The 27682-nt window shown below is 41.7% G+C and overlaps 1 protein-coding gene across 6 annotated transcripts in view; it reads left to right on the top strand.

The window, feature by feature from the left end:
• The window catches only part of ARMH3 (armadillo like helical domain containing 3), a 129305-nt gene that overhangs the window by 27697 nt on the left and 73926 nt on the right, over nt 1–27682 (top strand). For all 6 annotated transcript variants that reach the window (XM_065068275.1, XM_065068271.1, XM_065068272.1 and 3 more), the window contains exons 15-20: nt 2923–3024; nt 7349–7407; nt 8771–8836; nt 9931–10000; nt 11530–11590; nt 14430–14518. In XM_065068275.1, coding sequence (XP_064924347.1) covers nt 2923–3024; nt 7349–7407; nt 8771–8836; nt 9931–10000; nt 11530–11590; nt 14430–14518 — 447 coding nt within the window. The remainder of the gene's footprint in view (nt 1–2922; nt 3025–7348; nt 7408–8770; nt 8837–9930; nt 10001–11529; nt 11591–14429; nt 14519–27682) is intronic.

Raw genomic sequence — 27682 nt, 5'->3', positions numbered from 1 at the left:
ATCAGACTGGGCACATTAGCAATGTTTCAGGAGCCCCAGAGCTTCAAGACTGAATGGACTAAAGCAGCTCACACTTGGATGTGCTGCCTTTGGAAGCTAAAAGCCTCATTATGATTTCTTTGATGCAATTTGAACAGTGAGGTTACATTGATCTATTTGGCCTGTTGTTTCCAAGGGCTACAATTTTGTATTGAAGGTGATTGTATAATCCTGAGCTGCATGAGAAGCTCTGCTCTGCTTTGGGCCTCTCAGTGCTCAGTTTAAAGAATCCTGCATTTTACTGTTGGTTCATCTCCTTCATCCTTCTGTGCCGGTGCTTGCCCCAGTTCCAGGATAGATGAACCTTGCCTGCCTCATTTACAGGGTTATGGATTACAAGGCTTGAATTGTGAAAGGCAGTTTGTTAAAACACACTTTTCCCTGAGCCAAAATACAGTTGCATACAGGATCAAATCACTTCCTTCAGAGCACCAAACCTAGCCATCCAAAATTCAGATCTGAGTAATTCCTTCCTTCTTGCAAGGTCAAATCTCATCATAAATACCCATTTCTTTGGTCAAGAGTGAGAAAAATCTTGAGCATTCCTGAGGAGATTTTATGGGAAAGAGACAATATAGTCTTTATAGATGCATGTCCTAGTGATCTGCAGGTCTGTTTCTAGTGCAAAGGGAGCCCTATCTTAGACCGTCTTTATAGCTTGGAAAGAGAGAGGGCCTTCTAGCAATGGTAATTGAAGCTACCAATGACCTCCTGTATGTGAAAACCTGTGAGTTTGAGCTCCTAGGCAGCCAGAACAGTAGTTACTGCTGTGTCAGGACAGACTCAGAGCTAGAAAAGCTCCCCTTGACTCCTTGAATCTAATGCCTCACGCTTGCAGGCACATCGTCACGGAATCCCTTAAATTTATCAAGTTCTGTCTCAGTTTCTTAAAATTTGTTTCCCAATAACTCCTGTTGGGAGGCATTTTCAGCATCTTGTTTCTTGGTTGGAAATCTTCAGCTTTCCAACCTGCATTTCTTGTCAGTTTATACCCATTTATCGTGATGTTCACCTTACTTTGAAACGCGGGTAGCTCTTTTTCATACGTTGGGCTGCTCACCTATGTATTTTTCTGGCTCATAATAAGGGCTCTCTGTTCCTCTGGTCAACCTACTAGTCTTTCTCTAAACTTGTTCAAGTGTGATTTCATCCCCTTTTAACCTGGATTCAGCATAATTACACACAGTGTTTGGGACGAGGCCTCACCAGCATCTTGTGCAGGGCATTAATGTGTTCCTATCTCTGCTGGGTATGTTGTAGGACTGTGCTTACTCTTTAGTGCTTTGTGCTGGTAGCTCATCACCTCATGATCTGACAGTGTACTGTGGTATCAGTGTTTCATTTGCAGCTCATGAGCTCTCAGCTTGCCATGGAAATAAATCCCTGAATTCTTGACCTTACGCCTTGTGCTGTTGAATTTTGTCTTGTATTTATTATCTGGTCCTTGTTTTTGTCCTGTTCTTTGTGTGCAGTCCAATATTCCTCTGTGTTTACACATCCTATCTTTCTGCAATTAGCAAATTCATTAACAAACAGCTGTTTCTTGTGCCCAGGTCACTCACAAAAAAGAAAACTGTTCCCTAAACTGACACTTAAGGAATACAAGTAGTAACTTTTTCCCAGAGTATTAATTTCTCCAGTTGTTTCTCCTTTGACAGATCTTCAGTATACTTTACATTTCTGTATTGGTTCACACCTATCTGCTTTACTCTTGATTTTTCATACAGAACTACATTAAAGGCTTTATTGAAGTCCTCCTAGACTAGCTCCATCCATGTGGTGTGATATGTTTATTTTTTTTTGTCTGAGATAATTTATCTTAAAAGATATCAGACTTATCTGGCAGGATCTGCAGGTAAATGTGTGCTGCATCTTTGCACTTTTATTTCCCCCGCTGCAATATTTCTCGTAAAGCGTTTCTGAACGAGGAGGCTGAGAATGGCCCTTAGGACAGCTCAGGCTCAGTCATCAGTAAAAATGTGGCTCAGTCGCATGATAGATGTTTGACAGCTCATCAACTCGGTGCTTCAGACAGTACATAGGGAGTGAGCAGGAGGCACACTGTGCAATTAGCTGAGTAATTGAGATGCCTTCTTGTAAAGTCTAAGGCAGATGATGTCCAGTGTTAAGGTGTCAAAAGTGCAGCTGGTGGTAACAAGGAGCGTAGCCTAGAGAAATGCCAATGAACTGCTGTTCTGCTTGCAGGTATGGAAAGTACATTTCTGCTCCCTGCTGTGTTGTGATTTCTTTAGCACAAGAGATGATTACTTCTTGATTTTTTATAAAACTGCTCTTTCTACCTCTCTTTTCTACCATTTTTGTCATGCAGTAATTGTTACATTACTGTCTCGTGTTGCTTCTGCAAGAGAGGCTACTGTTTGGAGGGAAGAAAGGCATTGATGTGGACCTTTTGGAACTGAAACTCCAAAATTGCTGAAACAGAGAAGGATCTTTGCTGGGCATGTTTTTTTCCAGACTACGAATGGTGTGAATGTTAGAGCTGTGTTGGTTGTAAAAATTAATAGGATATGGGATTAATAGAATATCTTGAGCTCCCTAGGTTGGGAATGTTGATGAGTGCTAAAACAGCAGGCTGATCTTCCTGGCAGATCTTCCTGGTGGCAGTGGGGGGCAGGACAGAGAGGGGTATCACTTTGCTGAGTACCACAACATATACGTGGTATAGCAATGGCCTCTGGGGAGTGGTACTGTTTTAGTCTTTGAAACAAAATCTTTGCTGGGTGGTCATGAAGGAGGAGGAGTTCAGGTGACCCTGCAAGTGAGCTGATCCTATCACAGATCTGTGAATCCTTGGCTTAGTTCTCTGTATAGTTATCTCTTGTATTTGAGAAGGTTAAATGTGTCTTATCTGCTTTGTTCTAGTTATAAGCTCTGCAGAGCTGCCTTTGGATGCTGATGGGCAAACTAGCAACCTGCTGATAACCTTCCTGAAGTACAGCTCGATTGTGATGCAGGACACAAAAGGTAAATACTGTTGATGCAACAAACAGTGCTTCTTGAAGTCAGGAGGGCCTAAGAACATGTCTAGCGACTCCAGAAACAGAAGTTAACTGGAGTCCCTTTAGAGGACTGAAGATTCCACCTTTTGAGAAAATGAAATGTTTTCTTATTGAAAGATAAGAGTTATGAGATGGGGAGACACCTAATGCTGGCAGGAGAGAAGTCAAATGTGGAAATAATAGAATAATAATAAATAATAGTTATAGTAGCTAATAATCAAGTCTGTCCCTATGCAGGAGGTGTGAGCATAGCTGATTCCCAACTACCTAGGAGAGAGGAGAAGTCATGTACCAGCAAACTGTATTTTTGAGAACATTTGGAAGCTGACACAGGAGGCAAAGCTCAGCATTTGGAGGAAATATTTAATTTGTCCAGGCAGGCAGTCAGATTGTACCTGGTTGTCTTGTTCTTGTTCAGTATGCAAGGTAGTTGAGGAAAAAGTGGATAATTGAAATTAGGACCAAGAAAGATTTCATGAACATATTTAGCACACCCCTCAAAGTGAAGGCAGACTCAGGTTTACCTGTATCTTTTTCTCAGAGGTGTTGCTAGCAGGTTGGATAAAGACACTGATAATGGGGCATCGTTTTTAGACTGTCCATTCCAGCATTTAACTACCCTTATTGTGAGAAAGCTTCATGTGCATCCTAAATACTTTGCTATGATTTAAGTTAATTACTAGTGATCTTCTCCAAAATCGCTACTGAGAATGGATTATTTCTTTCTTCTTTGTGACAGTCCTTATGTATTTGAAGTCTGCTTTCATGTTACCTCTTGCTTTTGTCTTCAAGCTAAAACACCTCAATCTTCACTCAGTCATTTCTTCTAGATTGCACGCATGAGGAGGGCCCGCCAGATCTGTCATCATTCTCATTTGGTTTTCTCAGGGTCTTTCTCGCTGATCCAACTCTGGGATGGAACAATTCTATGTTTTCGAATTTAGCTTCTGCAATTACTAGCCACTCTAAGATGAAAAGTCTGCATAGGGCCTCGGGAATTGCCAGACTGGATTAGTTTCAGGTGGAGTGAAATCTGATGGAGGGGATTCCTTACTAAACAAGCTAGCAAGAGAGGAGTTTATTCTGGTATGAGACAGGAGTTGATGTTTCTTTCTTTACTTTGGTTCTAGCTTGTATAACATTTGAAATTTGTGTGGCTTGTAGACTTAATCTCCTTGTCAACATGGTAGTATGTGACAATGAGCTCCCCTGACTGATTGTTTAAAAAATTGTGCCTTCCAAGCTGGTGCTTATGAATTCTAGTGGGTGTGTTCCTGTCCTTATATTTTGATGATAATGGGGCCCTGCCTAACTTTTTTTTCTTCTTGTGTAAGACCAAGCATGTGACACCAATATAGCCACAAGAGAAGAAGAATGAATAAGTCTAATTTACTCCACGTGTCTGGAGACAGGTGGGGACAAGTGGGAGCCTGGTTTGTTCCACATCCAGGACTAGATGTTTGCTTTGGTCGTTTTCCAGAGAACATAATTTAATAGATTGCGTTTGCTAGATCCTCCTCTTGTTTTCTCTCTTGTGTCAGTCGGACGCAGCTGCTTTGGGAGAAACAAAAACTCGGCATCGCTTTTTCTCATCAGTAAAATAGGGTTCACACTGATATACCTCCCCGTAGGAAGTGGTCTGCTCTGTTCCTTTAATGAAGGATGCTATGAAAGCACAAAGTGTCTGTGCGAGTAGCTGCCCCATAACTGCTGAAAATGGCATGACGTTCACAACACACTGTCTGAAGGCAGAGTACTTGTTGTGAAACAGGAGCCTTTACAGCATGGTCCCCAGGGAGAGAAGTGGTAGCAGCACCTACAAAAATATACAGTGAGACCTTACAGTAGAAAAATAACAAGGCTCTGGTGTATCAGAGTTCTTTGAGGCCTATTCTCCTGCTTTGCTGGAGTAGAAAACTTTTCACTTAAACATTTTAGCTGAGGTAAGGAGTCATAGGAGAGACTTTTAACTCTCCCATTCCAAAATTCCTCTTCATCTTACTTAGTGCAGCAAGATTAAATCAGCACACTTTAGGGCACATCTTGTTAGTAAATATCTGTCCCTCAGCAGCATAGAAAACAAAAAGAGGTATTAAACTAGACAGAACACCTAGCTGAGTCCATTCTATCTATTTTTATAGATTACCACATACACATTAGCTAGCTGTTAAGGATGTTTCTTCACCGTTGGTTTCCTGAAGCAGAGTCTCGCTTACAAATTCCAGACATTCCTCTTAAGTAATTTATTGCAGCTCGAGCTGAGTGCTACCAAAGAGGGTCCCTAAACAAAGAAATCCCTGGGTACTTATACCCTTACAATCTAAGTTTCCCACCTCTCACGTGCCAGCTTGGCCTAGCTGTATAATTAGAGTTTCAGCTGTCCCCATTCTTCATTGAATCCCTTTGTTTTCATCAGGCTGGCCATTTCTTACCTCTGTGGGTGGCTGTTTTTCTCTCACTGGCCAGCCTGGATGTCAGTGTAGGTGCTGTTCTGTCACCTGCTTTTTGTACCTGCAACTGGAAAGCTGAAAAAGGTTCTTGGTCTCCCTGGCAATAGCCAAAACATTAGTATGTTCTCACATTCTGCTGTTTCTTCTTTCTCAACGTGCTATTCCGTTCCTTCACTTATCTCTAGGGATGGATGCAGCTTCTGCTGACAGTCATAGCTCCCTTATCTTCTGGCTTGAACTCACTCTGGGGCCCTTCTTTGCTTAACTAGGTTAAAAGTTTGACATATCGAAGAGAAAGTTCACAGCTTGCGGCCTAAGGCTTGCAGCAAATTTTGTTCCTTATGCCAAGTGAGTTACGCTAAGGAAGTTCTGTAAGAAGGGGTATAGCAACTTGCATGATAGTCCTGCCCTGGAGTGCTTGGGGAAGCCTCTTGATTGTACAAGCACAATAGTTCAATAAACTGAGGCCTGGACATAGGCTAAGCTGGTCTATGTTTCCTACCACTAGCAAAGTGTTTGTAAAAGTGACCTGCACAGATGGAAGGAGTTTGTCTACTGCCACCTTCTGATTTATATGAAAGTGGTCTGGCTGTTTCAGATTTCCCTCTCCTCCAAGTCTGACTCTAAGGCAGGTGTCTGGGATGGTGTGTTCAGTAGTCTTAGGCTTCAGAGAAGCTATTGGAGTGTGCAGTTTTAACCTTCCTCAGAATTTGGTTTATAGGCATGTTGTTGTGTTTGGTTTTCGATTTTTTTGTTATTGTGGTTTTGGGGATGTGTGATATCAGTGGTTTGGTTTTTAAGAAAAAAGTTATTGGTGTTTTTTTTTTTTTTTAAAAAGAGCTTGATTGGACAATGCCTTGAACAACCTGATCTTAGCTGGCCCTGCTTTGGGCAAGGATTAGACCAGAGATTTCTTCCATCCTCAGTTACTCTGTGTTTGTAGGTGTTACTCTGTGTTTGTAGGTGTTACTCTGTGTTTGTAGGTGTTACTCTGTGTTTGTAGGTGTTACTCTGTGTTTGTAGGTGTTACTCTGTGTTTGTAGGTGTTACTCTATGTTTGTGTGTATCTTGGTCTTTTTTGTTTACCTTTGTTTAACCTTTTTTTCAAGGTTAAAATTGAGAGAGAAAAGTTTTAAATAATCAAAAATAAAATTTTTGTTCTTCTGTCTTAGTCCCTCTGTTTGAGAGTCTCTCAGCCCTCCAGTTGTCTTTCAGGGCAAAAGCTGCTTGAAGTTGTAAGCTGAATAACAAGCTGAGGAACATGATAAGGGTGGAACTCCTTTGTTGTGAAATGCTAAGTCTTTGCAGACTTCCTCCTTTCATGGTTTTGCACAGAGCAAGTAGGTCATGTCTCAGTATTGGGGTTAAAGCTTAGGACTTTGAGCATAATGTTGGGAGTCATTCTGCTACACTATGCTGTGCCAAAGCTTTGCTGCTTGTTTTGTAACCTACAGCAAAGGTGATCTTTTTCTTTCCATCATGTTGAAAAGAGGGAAAAGTGCATCTCTGCTGTGATAGAAAGATGGAGACTAACCGCAGTATTTAGAATATCTGTGGAAGTAAAAGTAAATGAGACAGAAGCTTCACTGATAGTTACAGTGCTGTTGGAGGTTCAAATCAGAAACTATGCTGTTGGCTCAGACTGGTGAAAAATTGGTGGGGTTTAGTGGTCAGGCTGGAGAGCGAGTGCTTACTGAGAGTAGTTAGACTGTCATGGAGGAGGTAGGAGCATGAAAAATCTCCAAGGCCAGGCTTTTCTCTTGCTGCAACAGCTGTCTCACTTTTCAGCATTGCTAGGCTTGTGTGGCTCATGCAGGACTCGTTTTTATTTCTTTGCAGATGAGCACCGGCTACACAGCGGCAAGCTGTGTCTGATTATCCTGACGTGCATAGCAGAGGTAGGTTTCTTGTGTGACGTCCTTCAGCAGATGGTGAGTTACAGGGTGCATATCCCCTGCCTCCCGTTGACCAGGAGCTGAAGATTCACAGTGGTAGGGAGGACTTCAGGCACTGCAGTACTGATGCAGTACTGTTAAAATTATGTTGAAACATGAAAATGGTATCATTTTATTTGGATTAGCCGGCTTCCAGGGATGAAGAGAGAGAAGAATGGAACATAAGCCTTTTCTCTCCTTAGCTGTTGAATGACCTTGTGGTGTGGCTTTTAGATGAGTAATGCGCTAACGGCTTTCAGCTTGGTGCTGCTCCTGGTGAACGTGGGCAATGCCATATCCCTTCTGCCTAAGAAGGGTATGAGCGTGAAAGAAAGCTGCATGGTTGTGGGTCCCTATAAGCAAGACAAGTAGCAGATGTGGCAATAGGGTGAGAAAGCAGCATCACAGAGCTATGTCAGCACTCCTGGCCAAGTGTGGTCCTGTCTCATGGGAAATGTATACTAATGGCTTGACCAGTGTCCTGAGTGGTGATTGAGTTTGTGTGGTATTTGCATTTTGCTTGCTTGCAAGTACAGACCTTTCATTCTTAACAAAGAATAAAAAGCAGCGATGTTGATAGCCTGTGTAAGGATACTGAAGTAATGTTTCTTCAGATTGCAGTCTGAAAGCTAATAATATGTGTTTCAGATGTTTATGATTAAATGATTTTGGAACTCGAGTACTTGAGGTGGATGCATAGATAATACAAGATAAGATAGATAATAGGATGCATAGTTAATACAAGATAAGAAATTCTGTTTGTATATAGCAAGGACATGTTTTGGTTCTGGTGTTAAATGGAGGGTATATTTATTACCCAACCTGCCTGTGCATTATGTGAAGGTATCACTTTGATTTAAAGCTGGTCTTTGAATGCACTTTCCCTGAGGAGTGGGACAGCTGATAATAAACCTACCTGCAGTAACCTCTGGCATGATAGGTCCGTCAAAATGCTGATATAAACCTTTGTGCACACAGTCACAGGGACTTGAGCACTGGAGAGCCACCACATGTTAAAAGCCACCAGCACTTGTTAAAATCTTGACACTGTGGTGCATGCAGTCCAGAGTTTGGGTGAGCAAAAGGAGGAGAATGGAAAATAAATTGCTCACAAAACAAGCAGTAGTGCAGACTCAGTTAAAGCGGAATTGGGATGAGGAGGCGATTTACTTTTGTGTGGGTGGAGACAAGAGGAGGTGACAGGTGGCTTTCTAACCTTATAGCTATATGTTGGGAGTTTTACACTGAAACACCTGTGATTTGAGAGGCAAATAGAAGGTGTTGGGTACTTGGTTGGCTACTCATATCTTTTCTCTCTTCTTAATAGGATCAGTATGCTAATGCTTTTCTCCATGATGACAACATGAATTTTCGAGTAAACCTACACAGGATGGTGAGTCTTTTCCTCCAGATGGTCTGTTTTCTCTTTGAGATGAGAACACAGAGGATTCGAGTCCCTGTATGTTGAAAACTGTGTCACAGACATGTAACCTAGATTATTAAGGCATGTGGAAATGCTGGGAGAAAGGCAGTAGTTGGGGAATGATTGTTTTCTTTTTTTTTAAATCATTCTCAGAATGTCTCTTTAAAAGAACACTCAGGAATTCAGAGGCCCGTGTAGCTGGGGAGTAGCTGTGTATTATGAGGTGTCTGATGAAATCAGTGGCAGAGAGAACGTTCTGCCTTAATCTTCAGCAAGTATTGTGATATATTGATAGCCAGCTGGAGTTACACTAAGTGCTGTAATTTCACTTATGCTTCATTCTGGGTGGGGTGACTCACCTTCAGTGGGTAAAGTATTTTTTCCAGAGCTTTTTCCTATAGGTATCTGTGGAGAAAATACCCTTACCTGCGTCATGAAACTATGTAGTTACAAGTAACTTGAATGGTTATCCTAACTTGATGTGTTCTGCTTTTGTGGTACTGGCAAGTTCCTCCTCATCTGACAGTGAAGCAGCACTTGAAAGTGTCGCCAGTCTAGGACAGAAAGAAACATCTTGCTTTTTATAGTGAGTGTATGGCAAGAATGCTAGTCATTTCCACCTAACAGTAAACTTGCCGTTCAATTAGCCTTTCTGGTTTGTTACAATAAAGACCGAAACAGTTTAATACTGCACATGGTGTTAAGAACGCAGATCAGATTCTGGGTCAGGAGTAAATCAATGTGTTAACTGAGGGGGAGGAATTACTGTGTGTGGTGGGGTTTGGTTTTGTTTCTTTTTGTTTGTTTGTTTTTTTACCCCTGTGATATAACAGTGCCCTTGAGTTACATAGCTAAATAAACAGAAACCAAATGGTCAGCATGCTGAAAAGCAGGCACATTTTTGCTCCAGCCATTGCCTTTAGTATTAATATAGGTGAGACAGCAGTTGGAGAAAAAGAAAGAGAAGCCTGTGCTGATGGTACTATTTGCATGAAAAATACAGTAATACACAGAATGTCACTTCAGGCTTCTACTGACTTCTTTTCATCCTTGTGTGTTTGCAGCCAATGAGACATCGGAAGAAAGCAGCAGACAAGAACCTGCCCTGCCGCCCGCTGGTGTGTGCGGTGCTCGGTGAGTGGTGTTAGAGTACGTGTGTGCTTGTGGTTCCCAAAACATCTTTTGTTCTGCAGTAGAAATATGAGATTTGTAGGTTAAGGGGAGGGGTGGATAGTTTTAAAAGGAAGGTATTTATGTACTGAAGATTCTTCTAGCATTGGACTATCCCTCCCTGTACCTGGCTGCCTTTCAGAGAAATTAAATCCAAGATTGCTGCTCTGTAGCAAGAAATCCTGTATAGATTTACTGTAAGTTTTACAGCAGCCTGTTTGTCCCTTTTACCTGATAAGTAACAATTAGGAGGGCAGTAGATTAACAAATTCAGTGTTACAGGTGAATGTAGGAACAGTTGGTCACAAGTATTCTATAGATTATATAATGAGGGCAAACCTACAGAAAGCACAGATGTTTCGGGGAAAGTGTTTGGCCTTTTCTGAGGGGAAAAAAAACCCAAACCACAGTAGGAGCATCAGTAGCTGGGTCCGGGTTTGTCGGTGGATATGGAAGCACGGTTGAAAGCTTTTCACACAGTGAATGGTTAAATTCTGACACTCATTGCTTTGGAGGCCAAAAGCATAAATGGGTGCAGCAATGGGTGGAGCCTGGACCCCTGTGTGACTCTTAAACCTGATGATATGGCAGCAGTCTCAAACTCCAGCATTTTCAAACAGGTGATTGTTGAAGCCAAGATACAACAGCTGTGTGAAGAATCTTTCTAGACCTATCAGATTTCATGAACTTTCTCCCTAGACTGTTTTTAGGCACTATCGAATCATATTGCTGGGCTATTACCTAGGAGGTTACATCTCACAATTGTTACCACTGGCATGGGTTAAGCGTTTTATGCTGAAGTTGTGTTGGGCAGAGAACACACATTCAGTTAGTGTTTATTAGCAGAACCATAGTAACTTATCTCTTTCAATTGTGTTTCTATACTCTTTGCCTCTTATCCTCACACTGGGAGCCCTTAAATGTTAGAGACATTATCCTTTTTTATTTTTTTTTTTCTGAATGACTCTTAAGCTCAGCCTGTGTTGAGATCAAACTAGGTTTACTTGCTTTGGAATTTATTTTAAGGAAAAATAGGTGTTCTCTACGATATCTTTGAGTAAACATCTAGGGTGTGTTTTGTGTTGTTGCTGGTAGGAATGATTTTCTAAAATGTGATTCTAAATGGAATTTTGCATTAGTGACAAGGTGATAAGTGATAAGAGCAATTCTAGGCATCAGAATTTCTGCTGTATTCTTTATTTGACTAATAGTGGAGTAAAAGGTATAGGGAAGCAGAGTCTCAAAGCAAATTACATTATATGCCCTCAGTTTCCAGTAGTTTGGTTTTTGTATTATTATTTTTTTTTTAATTCCAGAGGATGTCTAATTCTCTTTAAAACAAATTTTTAAAAAAGGTGAAATTTCTCTCATCTAAGCAGGACTCTTGTCTGATAGAGGCAGGTGGGTGGGGTAGTTTGACTTCCTCATTGTTACATGCTAGTAGTTAACCATAGCTAGCTCAATACTTACTTGATCATTTTCTTTTCTGTCAGATTTGATGGTGGAATTCATTGTAACACACATGATGAAAGAATTTCCTATGGATCTCTATGTGTAAGTGTCTCTGGGGTAACTCGTTATGATTTCATTTGAAGTTTGAATTTGGGTGGAATTGTAGTCATAGAGCAATCCTCTGGCTGAAATAACACTTTGTGGCTGGTGGGGAGCAGGGTGGCTTTTCATTAACTCTTCCAGCAACTTTTTCTACTTCTAAAATGCACTGTGTGCCAGAAAATTGAAAGCAAAATGAATTTCAGCCTTTCAAACCGATTTCCTCATCTACTTGATCAAATACAAAGAGCTTTTCAATCTGAAAGAAGTTTCGTAATACACAGTCGTTGCAAGAGTCCCTACTTCGAAAAGCTGAATCTTAGTCTAGAAACTGAAAAGACACCTTTGAAAAACCAAAGGCGACTGATGTGGGGCCTGGGGGGCAGCGTGAGGTGTGGGAGAGAGGTTTAAGCCTGAAATAGCCTGCTAGGCAGCAAGGGGTAAAACTTAGCGATGGGGAAAAGGAGAGGAGAGGACAGGGCTACGCATGAGCACTCCATGTCCCAGGAGGCCCCTTGAATGCTTTGTTCTGTTTTAGCCTGGAGGGCAGAAATAGGATTTCGGCAGATCGTTGGCTTCGCTCTGGCTGTTTGTACAGTACTGAATTTCCCCAAGGCTTGAACAGCACTACATTCTGTAGAAGAGATAAAGATACATAACATAGGCTGTTTTCCTTTAAGTTAAATTTTTAGCGTGTTCTGATTTTGCCCAAATAACCCTACCACTACGGTGCCTTTGCAAGAGTTGTACAGTTCAATTTTGAGTTTGTGAAAAGTGTTTTTTAATGACATTTACTGAATTAGTTGTAGTTGAGTGTAATGCATTGGAATGTCACAAGAAAGGTATGAAATACTTGAGCTCAAAAAGTAAGGTCACATCTAGAAACCCCAGGAGAGTGAAAATAATGAGCAGTAGAAACCATCAGCAGACATCTGTATCCATTCCTTTTGGCATGTTTGTGCAGTCCTTTCATTACACTCCTGTCTGAAACCAGCCCATAGCAGGCGCGGTTATTGCAGACCAAGTGGGTGTTCTGAATGCACAAATAGTGTCATACTTCTCTGCAATGCATTTAAAAGGTGACAATATGAAGCTGAGAAATCCTGGTTGCTTTGACCAAGGGTGTTTTTTGTTCCATTATGTCTATTACAAATCTTTGGCACAATGCTAAAAAACAAAGACCACCCCATCAGGTTGGATACCTTCCTAACTAAAGCAGTTTCCTAACTGAAGCAGTGTGGTTTGGGAGTCTATAGGCTGGTAGCTGGTGCTCTGACAAGGATACTAGGACTGTTGTGTCCTTCTTCTTCCCTCCTCTTCCATGCCTTGATTTTGCTGAGAAAGCCGTAGGCTACTGAATACAACCACAAGGTTTCAATGCTAAGGTGTGTCTGCAGAGTATTTTGCATTAACAGCTATTGTAATTATAACAAAATGGCTTTTAGCCACTACCAGATTCTCTCTGATCAGTGCCTTAAACAGGTTTTTTGTAGAGGCCAATTTTATTCTTACAGCCAAGCAAATACACAGGTGGAAAGGTACTGGGCTTTGCCTGGTACCAGTAACATCAGAAATAGCAGGTCTCTCCCCAGAGCAATTGCTGTTCCTGATATGAAGACAGCTGTCTGAATTTATGAGAATCCAATTTGAAATACAGCACTTAATGTGATAGGCTATCATAGATGGTTTTCGGCTATCATAGATGGTTTTACCTTGGTTCATTTAAAGTTAGTTTCAATTCTTACCCTATCATGGTATTTTTGGGATCATCTAGCAGTCTGAGAAAAAAATGTATACCATCTACATATTATTTCTTAAAGCTTTTTAAAGCCTTATTTTGAGCACTTCACTCCATTTTGAATAAATGCCATGCTTTTTTTTTTTTTTTTTAATTTCTGTGTTTGCTATGTAGTGTATTTCAGTGGCATCTTTTCAGAGAAATGTTGATATTAATGAGATAATGTGTTTTTGAGAAAGAAGGATTTGGGGCGAAAAAGGAGTTTTTCCTTTTTGAAGTCTTCCTTCTGTTTTTTTTCAAAATGTCCATAATTAAAAATAGCTTGGTCTAACAAATTCAAATTTGTAGATATTTTTCTGTCTTGTCCTTAATGATAGCTAGCACTGGAGAATTTACTCATTATATTGTATACTTAGTTCTGATGGTATTTGTGAAGAATATTAGTGCATCTAAGAGTTTGGATGAACACTAGATGCTGTAGAGACTGACCGAAGCTTTGGAGGCTTCACAAGTATACCAGCTGTACATCGGGGGATTTCAGAGCTTGTAGGTGTGTTGCTTGATCATTTCAAAGCTCATGCTTACATTGTTTGTTTAAGGAGAGCGGAAATTTTGTCAGAAAACTTTCTTTCTTCGTGTAATTAAACTGCATACCTCAGCAAAACTAAAAATCCTGCAGTTTGTTTGACTTTGTTATTTCCATTAGCCTCATCATTTGGGCCAAAGAAACTGAAGAGCTCCGTTGTGTCTCATACATACGGAGCCTGCAAGTTAAGTGATTCCTTTTTTTGAGCCTATGAGGTCCTCGGGTAAGGGTAGCAAAGAGTGGAAGGTATTAATTAAATATAAACAACAAACTTGCATCTGTAGTCGGTCCAGTCATGTTGAGCTAAAACTGGTATACAGGTGCCTTTTTCTCCTCTCGTCTGGTTCTTTCTTGTAGTGTTACTTCCCTTTAGGATCCTAAAACCACAAGCCCCTTCCTTCTCTGACAGGCTTTGAGTTTGTCTGTTTCCCAGCTGCTGATTTTGGAGACATTTCCAGGTTCTATGTGGAATTGCTGAGAAATACAATGTAATTGATGGTTTGCCATCTCTTTTCCAGACGGTGCATTCAGATTGTGCACAAGCTGCTGTGCTACCAGAAGAAATGCAGAGTGAGGCTTCATTACACCTGGAGGGAGCTCTGGTCAGGTACTTTGCATCTGCAGAGACAGTCAAATATGAAAAGCCCAGAGTGGGTGGCTGTTTGGTGGCTGTGACTGCTTGTTCTATTGCTGCGGGGTTAAACAGCAAGCAGCAATTCTGTTAAAGCATCTTTATTTTGCTTCGTAGTTGCTACATGCAAATTACCTCTTTGGAAAGCCAGGTCATTATCATAATAGTAGCTAATTTACTTTCTTGTCTGGCCATGATCACCATGGTATCCAAATGTCTTTGTTTTTCTGTTTCGTTACCTGAGTCCTTCTTCACCTGATTGGAGGAATGGATTTATGTTTTATGCAGCAGTGTTCTCTCTCAGATATTTGTGAGTGGGAAGGAGGTAGGCTCTTGGGTAAAGGCAGGTGGATCTTACGTTTTGCTGTAAGAGATGGACACTTATAGTGTGTGTAGCTGCTTCTGTAGAGAGCAACCTAGAAATGTCAGAGGGAGGGAAGAGAGGCTTTTAACTCTGACCTTTGCAGTAATGGTAGTTAGTCTGGTTCGTGTCACTGGTATCCTGAGATAGGTAAGTATTATGGAGTTTGACTCATAATCTAGCAGACGTAGCTTTGTAGGAGTGTTTAAAGATGCCATCGTGTGGGAGGTCTGAAGAAGGGGGTAGGAGAATGGATTATGAGACCTAACAGGCTTCTGTCATGGATATGGTCTGTGCTTCTGTTCTTATTTTGCAAGCAGTTAAGTATCTCAGTTAGGGAAGTACACTTAATCCCCTCGCTGTTGTGGCTTAAACAAGAGGTTTATGAAAATTCAAGGGAACATGGCCCTAACTGTGTATTCCTGGAGCTGTGCTTGAGACCTAGGATCAGTGACTTGGCTGGTGTATTGCAATTCCTATCAGAAATCTGGGAGAGGATGACTTTTGAAAAAGGTGGAGATGAGTGGTTTGTGAAGCTGTTCTCAATTAACGCTGAGTACTTCCCTTCAGTAGCTTTGCACAGCTGAGTGCAAACTATCAGAGTCACTTGCAGTTATTAAATTGTTGCCTTGTGTGATGTGTGGCCCATTCAGACTTCCGAAATTATTCCTGCAGAAGGTGAAGTGGGTGCCCCTAATTAAGGGATTAGCGATTTTTCTTTTTGGTGATTTTCTTCAGAACAGAGCCCCTAGAGGCATGGCTGCAGTGTAGTGCTGGTTGTGGAGAGGAATATGTACAATATAGATGTTTGTTGTGAACAGAAATTGCATCTGACGGTGTGTGTGATGTCTTAGTAGTTACCAGCGAACCAAATCCATTCCTATTTGGCCAGGCTGAGCTGGGTCTTTCCTACTTGCTGGAAGTATGGAAGTCTCAAATACAATGCCTTTTGCTTGAAGGTACTGTTCCACAGTTTGGGGAGCACACTCTTAGGCATCTTTCAGTCCTTAATTTTCCTTATTTTAGGTGGAAAAAAAAAAAGTCATTGCTAAACACTGAGATTTAGTATCTTGGGATATTCTTGTTAGCTGTCTCTAATTAGCTGGTATTTGTATAGCGCTTTGGAATCTTCAAGTGCCTTAGAAGTATTAAGTACTGCACATGCTTCAAAAGCAAAGCAGTAAAGTAAAAAACACACAGATCAGTCAGGTTTCTGTGAAGGACCTGACATGTCTGCACACCTGATGTAGCTGAAGATCTCCATGCTTACTGTAGATTTCTGTGTGTTTAGGGAGATACTCTCATACAAGAGTAAATTACAGTAAGAATGTTTCCAATTTTTTTCTAATAGGATGTTGAGGTGAACAGAGAGATTCTTCAGCAGCTGCTTGGTGATTCATAGCGGCTGGAAGGCCCTGGGTTGAATGCTACGTGCACCTGTAAAAGGGCACGTCCTGGCTGCTCCAGGTGTGTACTTCTAGAGTGCCATATGTAGCAGGCTAAATCCTAATTGCCAGCCCTATCTTGAGATATATTTCATAATTAACTGCTGTCCTTGTCAAGGCTGCTCTTTGATTACCCAGAATGCTGCCACCTTTGATGTGAAAGAATGGCTATTTTTCCTGTCTTGATCTGAGAGGTTATTCCAAACCAGAGCATAGGGTTTTCTGGATTTATTTTTCCTCTGTGTGAGCATATTCCCCTTCAGGCTTCTATTTTTGGATTGAAGAATTAGTTGAGATCTCGGGTTGCCCCATCAGGTGTGCTTTTACAGGAGGTCTTCAAGCCCACACTTGTCTTCTTGAATGACAAGGTGTGCGATGACTGAAGCAATGCCCCTGTTGTGCAGCAGGGATAATAGTAATGGAAGCCCCCCAACAGAGCTGAGTGGAACAAAGAAGCTGGAGGGAATGGGTGTAGAGAAGTACTGAAAAAAAAACCCACCAAACCAAAGCGAATTCTACTTGGCATGTAAGAGGAGGAGAGTTATTTCAGGCAGAAAATTGAGTGGGAGAGGAAGACAAAAGGAATACTGTGGGGTGGGTAGTCAGTATAGGGTGCGAAGGAACTGAGATAAGGGTGGTAGGTGGAAGTAGTAGCAATGTATGGAGCCTTCTGTTCACATACCAATTCTAATGTTAGCTAGTCTCTAATTAAGGAAAGCCACGTGTGTGTCACCTGACGGAAGGATGCTCTTCCGTTGCGAGTGCTTTGTCTTGAGTATGGAAGGCCAGAAGCACTTTGAGAAAGTTTCTGCATTTCCTTTCTTGATGCTAAGTTGCAATGATTGCAGAGGAGAGCAGTGGAGCCAGGTGTTTGGCATCTCTCAGGACTCATCGGGCTGTTTGTGCAGTCTGTAATACTTCATAGATTTTTGGATACGCCACTATGTGGCACATTGCTTACATACGATCTTGCTTCTGTTGGACTTCCTTTTTCATCATCTGAGCTTGAGGAAAAGAATATTGTTACTGAGTCCTTGGTTGTGATCCAGCTTTAGTTTCCCTGTTAGGTTAATTCTTTCATATTAAGTTGAGGGTTTGGGACCATGGCACTTAATACAGTATAAATCTGTAGTTGTGCTGTCCAGATGACTAAGAATGTTTAGCTGACAGAGAACGATGCAGAGGTTTGAGAGCTGGAAGCGAGACTGACAGAAAGGAAGATCTGAAGTTGGCGAAAGTAGTATATACAAGTTGGCTCTAGTTAAAAGTAGTGTAAAAATAAATATCAGATCAGAAGTGGATTCTAGAAGTAGATTCTAGAATATCCTAAAGAGAGTGCTGGAGAATGAAAAACCGTTGTAATTTGATTAGCCTATGAAAATGATTAGTAAGTGCATTTACTGATAGGTGAACCAGACATTTAGATCCAGAGATGCCTGTTGATCTTGGTTGCTCTTTAACAGAACTTGTCAGCAGATTATTAGCTTCACTTCAGCAATCTGTGGTTAGTATGTGGCTCTTCCCTTTGAGCATTGAAGAAAATCTTCAGGTTTTTCTTCTGTGACAGTGCACCATTACTGGTGACAAGCCTGGAAATTGGTCAAGGTCACAAACCGTAAGTGGATATCGTTATATTGACCTGTTCCCTTACAGAGATTTTGGCCACTTGGAAATTTGAACTGTTATGCCAGGTACCTTGTACTTTTTAAATGCTGATTTATTGAATGTCAAGTACAACATACTTCACAGAGCTGATAAAGAAACTTTACTCAGTACCAACCAGTTCCCTGCTCTCAGAAATAGCATGTTCTACACCATATTTGTCTTAAGTTCTGCTGCTTATCATGTGAAAACGAGATTGATTTTTGCTGGTCATAAAGGTGAGGTTTGGCTTTTAGTTGTTGAACTCTAACTAGTTTGTGCAGCACTTGAGTGATGGAAGGTGCTATATATGTTGTTGTCAAGCATGTATAAGCTATGCCAAAAGAGTTTTCATGAGTCATTTAAGCTTTTTATATAAAAAGACCTCATTTCTTCAACTCCTCCCACCTCAAAATTAGTAATGCTTGAGCAGTTCACTCTGAGCTTAGGGATGCAGGTAACTTCTTTGCAGTTGCTATGGTTTGCTTTAAGCAAAAGCCATGTTTAAAGAAACAGAAAAGCACTTCTAATATAGACTTACAACAGCAAGAGTAGATCATAAAAAATATTACATATTATAATGAACGATGGTGAAATAGCTATTTTTTAGTGCAACTGAATGCAAAGTAGGATTAAAAATGAACTTTGCCACTAGTAAGCATTGAAGATCAGTTTCTAAATTATTGTAACATAAAGGCTACAGTTTCTTATCTTTTATCCTAGTTAATTTGATAGATGCTGAATGCACTGTTAAAATTAAGGTCCTTCAAATGTGTAGTACTATCAAGAAGTTAATTCTTATCAGTTTTTATTTTAAGAGTATCAAAGCAGCCTTTTGCAATGCTATTGAACAAAATATGCTGTTTTTCCGTTAGTAGACTTAATTCTTAGATCTTGTTTTGTCAGTTTCTGTATTTATAATGTGAGGATAATATTGATTTCAAAGTCTTTTTGGGTGAATACTAAAGAGGTGAAAGGTTCCTCTGTGGAACATTTAAAATAAAGAAGCAATATTTTTAGGGGGAGAAAAAAACCCACCTTAGTATGTATTATATAACACACTTGCCCTTATACAGTGCATGTTTAAGGTGATACTGTTTAGTCACTTGTGCTCTGCTTTGTTATTTCTGTGTCTGAAATATTGGTTACTGATAGCATTTGTTACCTATGGCATTTCTGTTTCTCCAGCTGCTGATCAGGTCTGCTTCAGCCCTCTGATTTGTGTTGCTGAACAGACTAGAAATCAGGTGATGTTGCGTCTCCACTTCATCTTTAGTCCCACTGTCACTGTCACATTCTGCAGCAGCTACCTGGCAAGGGAAGCTTTTCTTCTTGCAGCTCTTGTGGAGGCAGGATTCATATACTGGTGTACCAGACAGTCGAGTTTGCTGGTAAAATGCCTGATCACTAGGTAGTGCGAGAGTTTGAAAGACTATAGAGCTGCTTGGCTGGTTAACAAATGACTTAAATGTTTTAGGGAAAAGAATTAAAGACTGAAAATTTGACCTTCCGAACAAGCAGAATGTCTTATGTGGCTTCAAAAAATGCTGCCAGGTTTCAAGATCCAGCAGTCATGATCCAGCTGATGGTATAGATAAGGTTGCTGTGGTAATTTCTATGCAATGAGGATTTCTATAATATAGTAACAAAGAAAGAAATGTCTTCTAAGTTGTGAAGGATGTTGCAAGCATGAGAGAACAGTCTCTTCAGGACAGCATCTTCAAAGGTAACTAATAAAGGTCATGGGTAGGGATAGGGTAGTAGGAAAAGCAGCTTGCGTGTTAAGTGTAAAATGCTTTCATAAAACAAAATCCATGATGAATACAAACAAGGTCTGTTCGTTAAGGGGTTCTACTTGAGCTTACTGTTTTGGGAGGAAAAATAAGTCATTATGTGAGACTTGACCTTTCAAATACCTTCCAGCAGAAATACTTTCTGACTTTACTGCACTGCATGTAAACTGTAAAGAGAACTACAGAACAAATGCTGGAGTTTTTAGCACCTTGCTAGGTCAACATACTCTACCTAATGCAGGTTTTACCTGGTGCTTACCCTGTCATTTCTCCATGCCTTTTGATAATGGGAAGCTGGTGCAGCTTTTCAAAGCCACACATGGGTATCTCCATGTGACTCAGAGCTCCCAGCCATGTGCCATGTGTTGTGCTGGAGATTTGGGATGTCATGAGTTGTTCTGACTAAAAGGCGATGCTGTTTTTTAAAAGAGAATGCTGCTTCACTGAGGAATGAGGATGGAAGTGGGAAGGATGGGTCCCTCTGCAGTATCCAGTGATCATCTGTGGGAGTACCAGGAAGTGAGGGAGGAAGAGGCAAGAATGGTGTTCAGGCTGGTTAAATGAGAGCTGCTGAGCAGTTCCAATGGGCATGGGAGTTCTGATACGATGTGGTGGGCTAGGTCTTTAGAGCCAGAGGGCATCTCAACCTGGGAAGCTGGAGAGCCTAAGATGAATTGGAGCTGATAGGAAGCCCTGAACATAGGAGGGACTAGGTAGGATGAGGTCTGGGAGGTGTTACTGGATAGAACCTTTGAGTTAGAAATCATTGCATGATCTGGAAAGGGAGCTCTTCAGCATTTTTAACTCCCAGAGATGGGACTAAATATTCTTTTCCTATTTTCTTATTTGAATGCCATCCTGGGACCATACTTCAGTGTGGGAAACTGGGGAATGAGTGCTAATGTCTAGCTTAAGTGTATATCCTGGGTATTGTTTTTCACACTGCTTTTTAATGCATTGTATGCTTGAAAGGATGTTTTCTTCTCAGAATGATGTTTTGACCATTTCACCTGTGCTTATGTCTTCTTTCTGAGCCAAGGACATGGACAGGACTTCTCAGGTCTTGTGTTAACACCACAAGGGCAGAGATGCTTTGCTCTAGGATTGCAAAAAACAGTGAGGTCCTTTAATATCCCAACAAACTGCGTCATTAAGTTGAAGTTTTGGATTTCATGTTTATTTCTAAGTGGCCCAGTAAATCAATATTAAAATTGTGATTAACTTGCATTTTATGCAATGTCCTTGTCTATGGCAACTTCTCTCACCTTTACTTGTAGACAGGTGACCAGCAAGCTTTCTCTCTGTTCCTTATCTTTGAAACGGAAAGAAAATAGATAATATTGGCCACCTGTTCAGTAGGAAGCCCAACAGGTTCACAAGTACTTGTGCTTGTTGACTCTAGCGAAGTTTCTGAGGAGTTGGAATAGTTCTGAAAATCTATTGGAAAGAATGTAGTTTCTGTAACTGTTATGTGCCGTGGAACAGGTAGTGGGAGCTGGCAGCCCTTAGAGTTGTCTGTTTTCTTTACTTACAGCACTGCTTGGTTGGACGTGTGGTGCTGTGTTGGCACAAGCTCGGTACAGGAGTGCAACTGTTAGTCCTGTTAGCTATTTCAGCGAATTTAGGAAAGGATTGAAATTGAAAGATAGCTTTATAAAAGAGATTTTATTAGTAGTTGTAATGTATGTTGTGGGTTGATATTCATTGATTTGTTTAATTTATACTTCTGGTAGCACTCCATGATGTCCCAAAGAAAACTCCAGTCCCATTTTACAAAGCTGATTACAGGCAAAAGACGTGAAGTTCAGAAGGGAAATAGCAAACATCTGCTTGTAGTCTTCTGCTGCCATTCTCAACTGGTTGCCCAACTCCATGTTAAACATTCCATGTTACCTCCTGCAATCAAAGCTAAAACACTTTTGTGGTTAGAGCACACAGCCATTTGCTGAAATGGACTGGCATAAATCTCCTAAAGAAGATAGTGTAAGAAATGTAAAAACTCAGTGGCTTTCTTGTAAAAGAGGTTCTTCTAAATTCCGTGCATGGAAATGCAGGAATTAATCTGCTTTTACTTAAATACTTCTTATTGTAGTATTACTTAATTCTAGTTACCTTCACTTTATTTTAATGTATTTTAATACTGATGATAAAGAGTTTGGCCCCAGTTGCCGATGGAGAGAAAAATAATATAAGATTTGTGGCAGTTATTGATCACCTAGTAAGATCAGGATGGGAATTCTTTAACAGTCTTGCTCAGATGAGCACAAAGGGAGTTTAGTCATTTAAGCGGACAGAAATCAAGTAACCTTTTGGTCATTCTGTCTCAGCCTGGCAGGTGTCATCCAGATGTGTTGCTCTATGCTGCATATTGCTTTTTTAAATAAACGTAGCAAACACTGGAGAGTTTGTGAATCGCTAACAGTTTGTAGATCATGGTGACCTAGTGGAGATAGTGTGATAATTTCACCTGGGAAGCAGCCCCATCGATGACAGAAGTATTAGAACTAGAGCTGTTCCCAGCCATTTCTTTGTCTACATGAAGGGGTTGCAGCATTTGAAATGCGGTGATTTACCCTTTCCCCTTTTTGTTGTCAAGCAGCAGCACTCCTGGGTCTTGTACTTGCTGTCTTTCCATGTTCTCACACAGTGTTTCTGCTCTTTCTCCAAATACTTCTCCTCTTCTAAAATCCCATGCAAAAATGTGCAACCTTAACTCCCGAGACTACTATTTAATTAATACTGTGAACCTGCCCTGTCAGAATAGAACTGAGCTCAATACCTCCTTTTCCTCTAAAGAGGAATGAAGCTTGTGGGTGTGTTCTTTTTTATTTTTAAGAAAGAAGCAAATTGTTCGTCTGAGCTTTAGCTGAAGTTGGAAAATTTGGTTTCTTTCTCACTGCGTGCTGGATTGCTATCAAGCAGCATTTCTCTGGCATCAGCAATCAGCATTTCCATTAAGCTTGCAATTTTCACACCACTGGCTGCGGTGAGGTGGGAACAGTGAGTACCAGGAATAGGGACTATATAAAGAAAGTAAAGGATTGGAAATGGCCTGCTCAACTGATCCTGGGAGCGATGGGTTATGCCAGCATGTGCTCCAGCCCTCTGGCAAGCTGTTTTTTCTCATTAAGAACACAGTCTGCTTTCATGCTTATACCCCGAGAGTCACAGGGAGAAGAGGGAACAGCCGTAGAGCACTGAGATGCTGGCAATGGGGAGCCTGCCAGTCAATGGCTGCTCCGGGCCGTGGAACTTTGGTGGCTGGGAGCAGGAATTCGGCCGCACCTGCAGCAGCGAGCAGGGAGGCAGCAGCGAGCAGGGAGGCAGCAGTGACCGCGGTCAGAGGAGCCGACCAGCCAAGTGAATTGTTACCACCATGAGCAGGGTGCTCCCTCCTTAGCAGAGCAGAGGAAAGGAGCTGAAGCATATTGAATAGTGAAGTTGGCAGAGCTTTTATTGCCGCCTCTGCTCCCCTGAGAGGGCACTGCAGCAATGGCGCAACAGTCTTGTTTTCTAGCGCTTGGGCTGATTGACGGGAAGCTGCAAGTGATGTCCCCGAGTAACTGGTTCACTTGTCCAAGGACGCTGGGATAGTTTGTACCTCAGGGGGTTTCTGGTGCATTAGTTTGTAGTAGCAATATAGCTATCTCGGGCACGCTCCCTACTCCTACTGCTCTGTCTGGAAACTACCTCAGTTGGTTCTTTTCTGTCAAACCCACTTTTCTGTCAACCCATCTCCTGCTGAGTTTGTTTTGATCACTGTTTTGCTGAGTGTCTACCCATGTTGAATGTGGCCAGAACTCTTAACGCTCAGGTCATCTCAGTATATCATATTTGAGCCTTTTGCTTCCCTACTTCTGAATTTCTTTTCAGGCATAGCATTTATTACAGGTGATTGCCCTGCTCTGGATTCTCTCCTCCTCCTCATAAAGTGAGGCATATGGTTATCTGAGCTAAGCGTTTGTGACCTCCAGTCTGGAACAGGCCAGTGAACTGGTCCATGGTTATAGAATTGTTGTGTTGTGGTAGTCTGTAATTTCCCCACTCTGTGCTGTAGTTTTCCTCATGTAAGGCTGAATTTTGGAATCTGGAAAACTGTTATGAGAAAGAAAGCGTTGTTTGACCTATTACTTTTGAACAGGCATTTGATGTTGACTGATTAGAGACAGAATACTGAGCAGAGGTGGGCCTTTGGTCTGACCAGGTACAACCTGGCATGTTCTCATTGCTCTATTTGTGCTTACAGTGCTGGTTCAGACAGAATAGTGCTGCTTTCTCTTCTGTGTTGGAGAGACTGAAGGACAGAAAGAAGAATCAAAAACATACAAAGTTCTGCTTCCTGAGGAATGTAATCTAGTTTCTTCTTAGTTCCAGTCTAGTGCACTAATCCGTACCAGATCTGGCTCACCATGTGCTGCTATGAGCACTATGGATGCTGCTTTGAGAGTACATATATGTGAACAGGCTGGCTGTAACAGGCCCAAGATGGTTCCTGTGCTGCTGAAGCCCTTGGAGGCAGAGGATTTCTGTGCAAGAAGGAAGAATTGCTGTTATCTGCTGCCCTGTAGTGACTTGTGGGTGGCGATAATCCTAAGGGGGTTGTGAGTTGAAACACTGAAAGCAGGACACTGAATATACTGTTGATACAATAGTAACTTCCAGAGGGAATAGGAAAATTGGTGTTCTTCGCAGTGTGCTGCGAGAGCTGGAGAGTAGAAAATTGAAGGATTTTAATAGAGTACAGGAGCCTGTTAATTCATGTTACACTGCGGCTTCTGAGGTGCTCTCACGTCTCTTTTTCTCTCTTGCTTCTTTGTTGAGGGCCATTATATGCACCATTAGAAGATTTTTTGACCTGTGAGCACAGCAGATGCAGTGACAGAGGCCTCCATACTGTGCTCAACCCATCCAAGCTCTCATTGATGTGTGTCTCAGGGCTGTTCTCTTCTGCTCTGTCATGCGTTAACACATCAGAGCCTTCTGATGCTCTTGGAAGAGTCTGCACTACATTCTGGCTTGCCCAAGGGACGGTACTACTTCTTTTTTCACTTTTCTCTACTTAACCTACCTTCATGCTCCCATTGCATTATGTCTGATCCAAACAGTGAACACTGGAACACTAAATAGAACGAAAACTTTGTGTGAATCCCAAATGTGCTGAGGCTGTATTTATTTCTGTTTGAAACAAGGCTTACAGGGAGAGAAGGTAAGTCAGCTATGGGAGGAGGAATAGGGGAAGGAGGAAGAGGGTGAAGGGCATCTGTCCAGGACAGGAATTAACTCCTTCCTGCAAGAAGAGGTGCTGCTCTGCCCACAGTCTCCTTACAGAGGATTCGCTTGAAGAAGGGCAGCAAATAACTGAGCAGGAGTACTGTTTCTCCTCAGCAGTCTGGCCACAGGAGCTGATAGGGAAAGTGGCTGTCCTCAAATGCAGCTGTGTGGTGGAGAGCCAAGAGCCTCTTTCACTGCAGTTATTTCAATTTAAAAAGTGAGGGGGGTATCTGTAAAAGCTGGTGATGTCACTTTTCATCCTTTGGCTATAATAATCCTTGGGAGAGAAAATTGCCTAAAAAACAACCTGTATGCTTTATACCACGTACAGCCAGTCATATGTCTTCATGTCCAATTTAAGTGTCCACTCGACATGCCTTTCTACTTGGTTTTGAGGCTGTAAATGTAGGTGTTCAAGGCTGTGTTCTCTTCTTGTTGATTAAAGAAGTATAGTCAGTGTACTCAGCTCAGGTCACAAAATGAGGAGCCTGCATGCAAATACTGATAGCTGCTAGTTTAGTTCAGTTACAGCCTCCTGCCTTTGTTGCTAAAGAAGTTTTAATGACACCGTTGCGTTGTGAAATTAGGGATGTTTCAAGACTCACCATAATGAGTGTATTATGTCTTGGTAAGGAATACCAAATACAAATATCTTTAGGAAAAAAAGGCTCTAGAGACTGTTGAAAAAGTGATGCTGTTTTCTAGTTACTGTTGAACTAGATCTCATGCGCAAGCCACTCATCAGTGTTAAATCCTAGAACACAAATTGGGATAATGTGTCTGAGCCCAAGCAGGGGCCACAGTTCTGACTCTGCACAGCTGAGAGATTGAACTGATCCTCTGTTAGGGAAAAAAACAAGGATAATTTCCTGGCTAGCATGAGAGGGCAGCCTGCGGATGGGATATGAGCGGTGAGCAGTTGATTGCATCAGCGAAAAAGTGACACATCTGCTTTGGCTTCAGGTTCCTCAGGAGGAGCAGCAGCAGTGGCCTGTTGGAGCTCAGGGCAGAGGAACGTTCAGCCAGTTGGACCTTTGCTCTAAGGGTTTATTTTGTGTGTGTGTAACTGTAACTGAAAGACACTGGGCATGTAAAGCTGGATCTAAAAGGTGTTAATTCTGAAAACTTCATGGCATAGCTGTCCTCATTTCAGTGTGGGGTCTGCCTTACAAGCAAACTACAGAGACACATGAGATTTCAGGGCTTGTTTTCCACAGTGTTCCTTTTCCTTAGAGCCACTTGAAACAGAAGCTTGTGCAGGATGTGCTGGTGTGGAAGAAGATCAGTTGTTCTTTCAGCATCGATGTAGTGGGTATCCTGAATAGAAGCACTCATTGCAACGTTTTTAGGAATGTGTGGTTTCCCAACAGTTGGATGAATTTGTCGGTGCGGTGCACATAGTGACTGTAAACCTGGTGGCTTAGCTCTTCTGACCAGCTCTGAGCCCTGCACTGTTTCTTCTTCATGTGAAGCACGTCCCCATCCTTCCTAGTTCCTGGGAAGGAACAGCATAGATTGGCTGTGAATGGGCTATGATGCAGTGCAATTCAGGTGTAAAGATAGATTTCAAGAAATGGTAATATCTTCTTTCTGACTGAAACAGGAAAATTAAACATGAGCAAATTCATCATGATGACTGGAACAAATATAAGAGCTGTTGTTGGGGTAGAACAGAGCAACAATTCTCCTTCAAGTGTTGTCACCAAGTGCAAATGCTTTAGGGAGGTATCTGAGAAATGCTGCAGTGGACAGTTGTAGGGTACCTGCCCCTGTCAGGTGGTGAGTGCTCATGCTCTAGACAATGATGGTTATGCTTGTTCTTCAAAAAAGTGTTTCCCCACCACAGGCAGCTTTCATGTTCACTATGTTTGGATGTTCGGTGTCTTCTCATTGTGGTGTGTGACCAACCTCTGCCAAAGACCTTTCAGCAGGGTTTGAGGGGGAGAGAGATGCAAAGGGATGAGCAAGAGGCTTCACACCACTTGTTACAGAAAATGCAGAGCTCTGCTGCCCTGGTTTCAGAAGCCCAAACTTCTAGCTGTTGAACAGCCATGCCTGGTCATGGGATGTGGCTGGGAAAGAGGTAAAACCATGCTTATATCTATTAAATAGAGAGGTGGCCAAAAGCTGCTGTGGCAGAGATGCAGGGCAGCTGTCTTCAGTTCAAAGTGTTGACTGCGGGAGACTCTACTTTTTTCCGTGGAGGTTTGGTTACCTTGGAAACCTGTTTTTAGCTGTATATCTGCTCCAGTGGAGAGCCCATCTGTCCCTGCTACTTCTTTGTTTTGAAACTGCTGTTTTACAGAAAAGTCTCTGACAAGAGTATTTCCAGAGCTGCGTTATTGTGGAATCCAGGCTATGCTTTCGGTCCCAGGTATTTGAGTCTGATGATGAGGTGATGATGGTGTGGGGAATTGTGTGGCTGGATGGAAAAGGTATCAGTATATCTGCTTGGTGAGGTGGGCTGCTGTTGTGGCAGGGAGAGATGCTGCTGCTGATTGGTCAATCCTGGAAGAGCTCTGAAAGATAAATCACTCACCTGTCTGGAGTTTGCAGAGAACTTTGTTCTGGTTTGCAGTTCAGCATCAAGCCACCAGCTGGTAGATTAAATTGAAGTATCTTCTGTCTG

The sequence above is a fragment of the Columba livia genome, chromosome 6 (genome assembly GCF_036013475.1).
Source record: "Columba livia isolate bColLiv1 breed racing homer chromosome 6, bColLiv1.pat.W.v2, whole genome shotgun sequence".
In the NCBI taxonomy this organism is placed as follows: Eukaryota; Metazoa; Chordata; class Aves; order Columbiformes; family Columbidae; genus Columba; species Columba livia.
The sequence above is the reverse complement of the archived record's forward strand: the minus strand, read 5'-3'. Positions and strand labels throughout refer to the sequence as shown.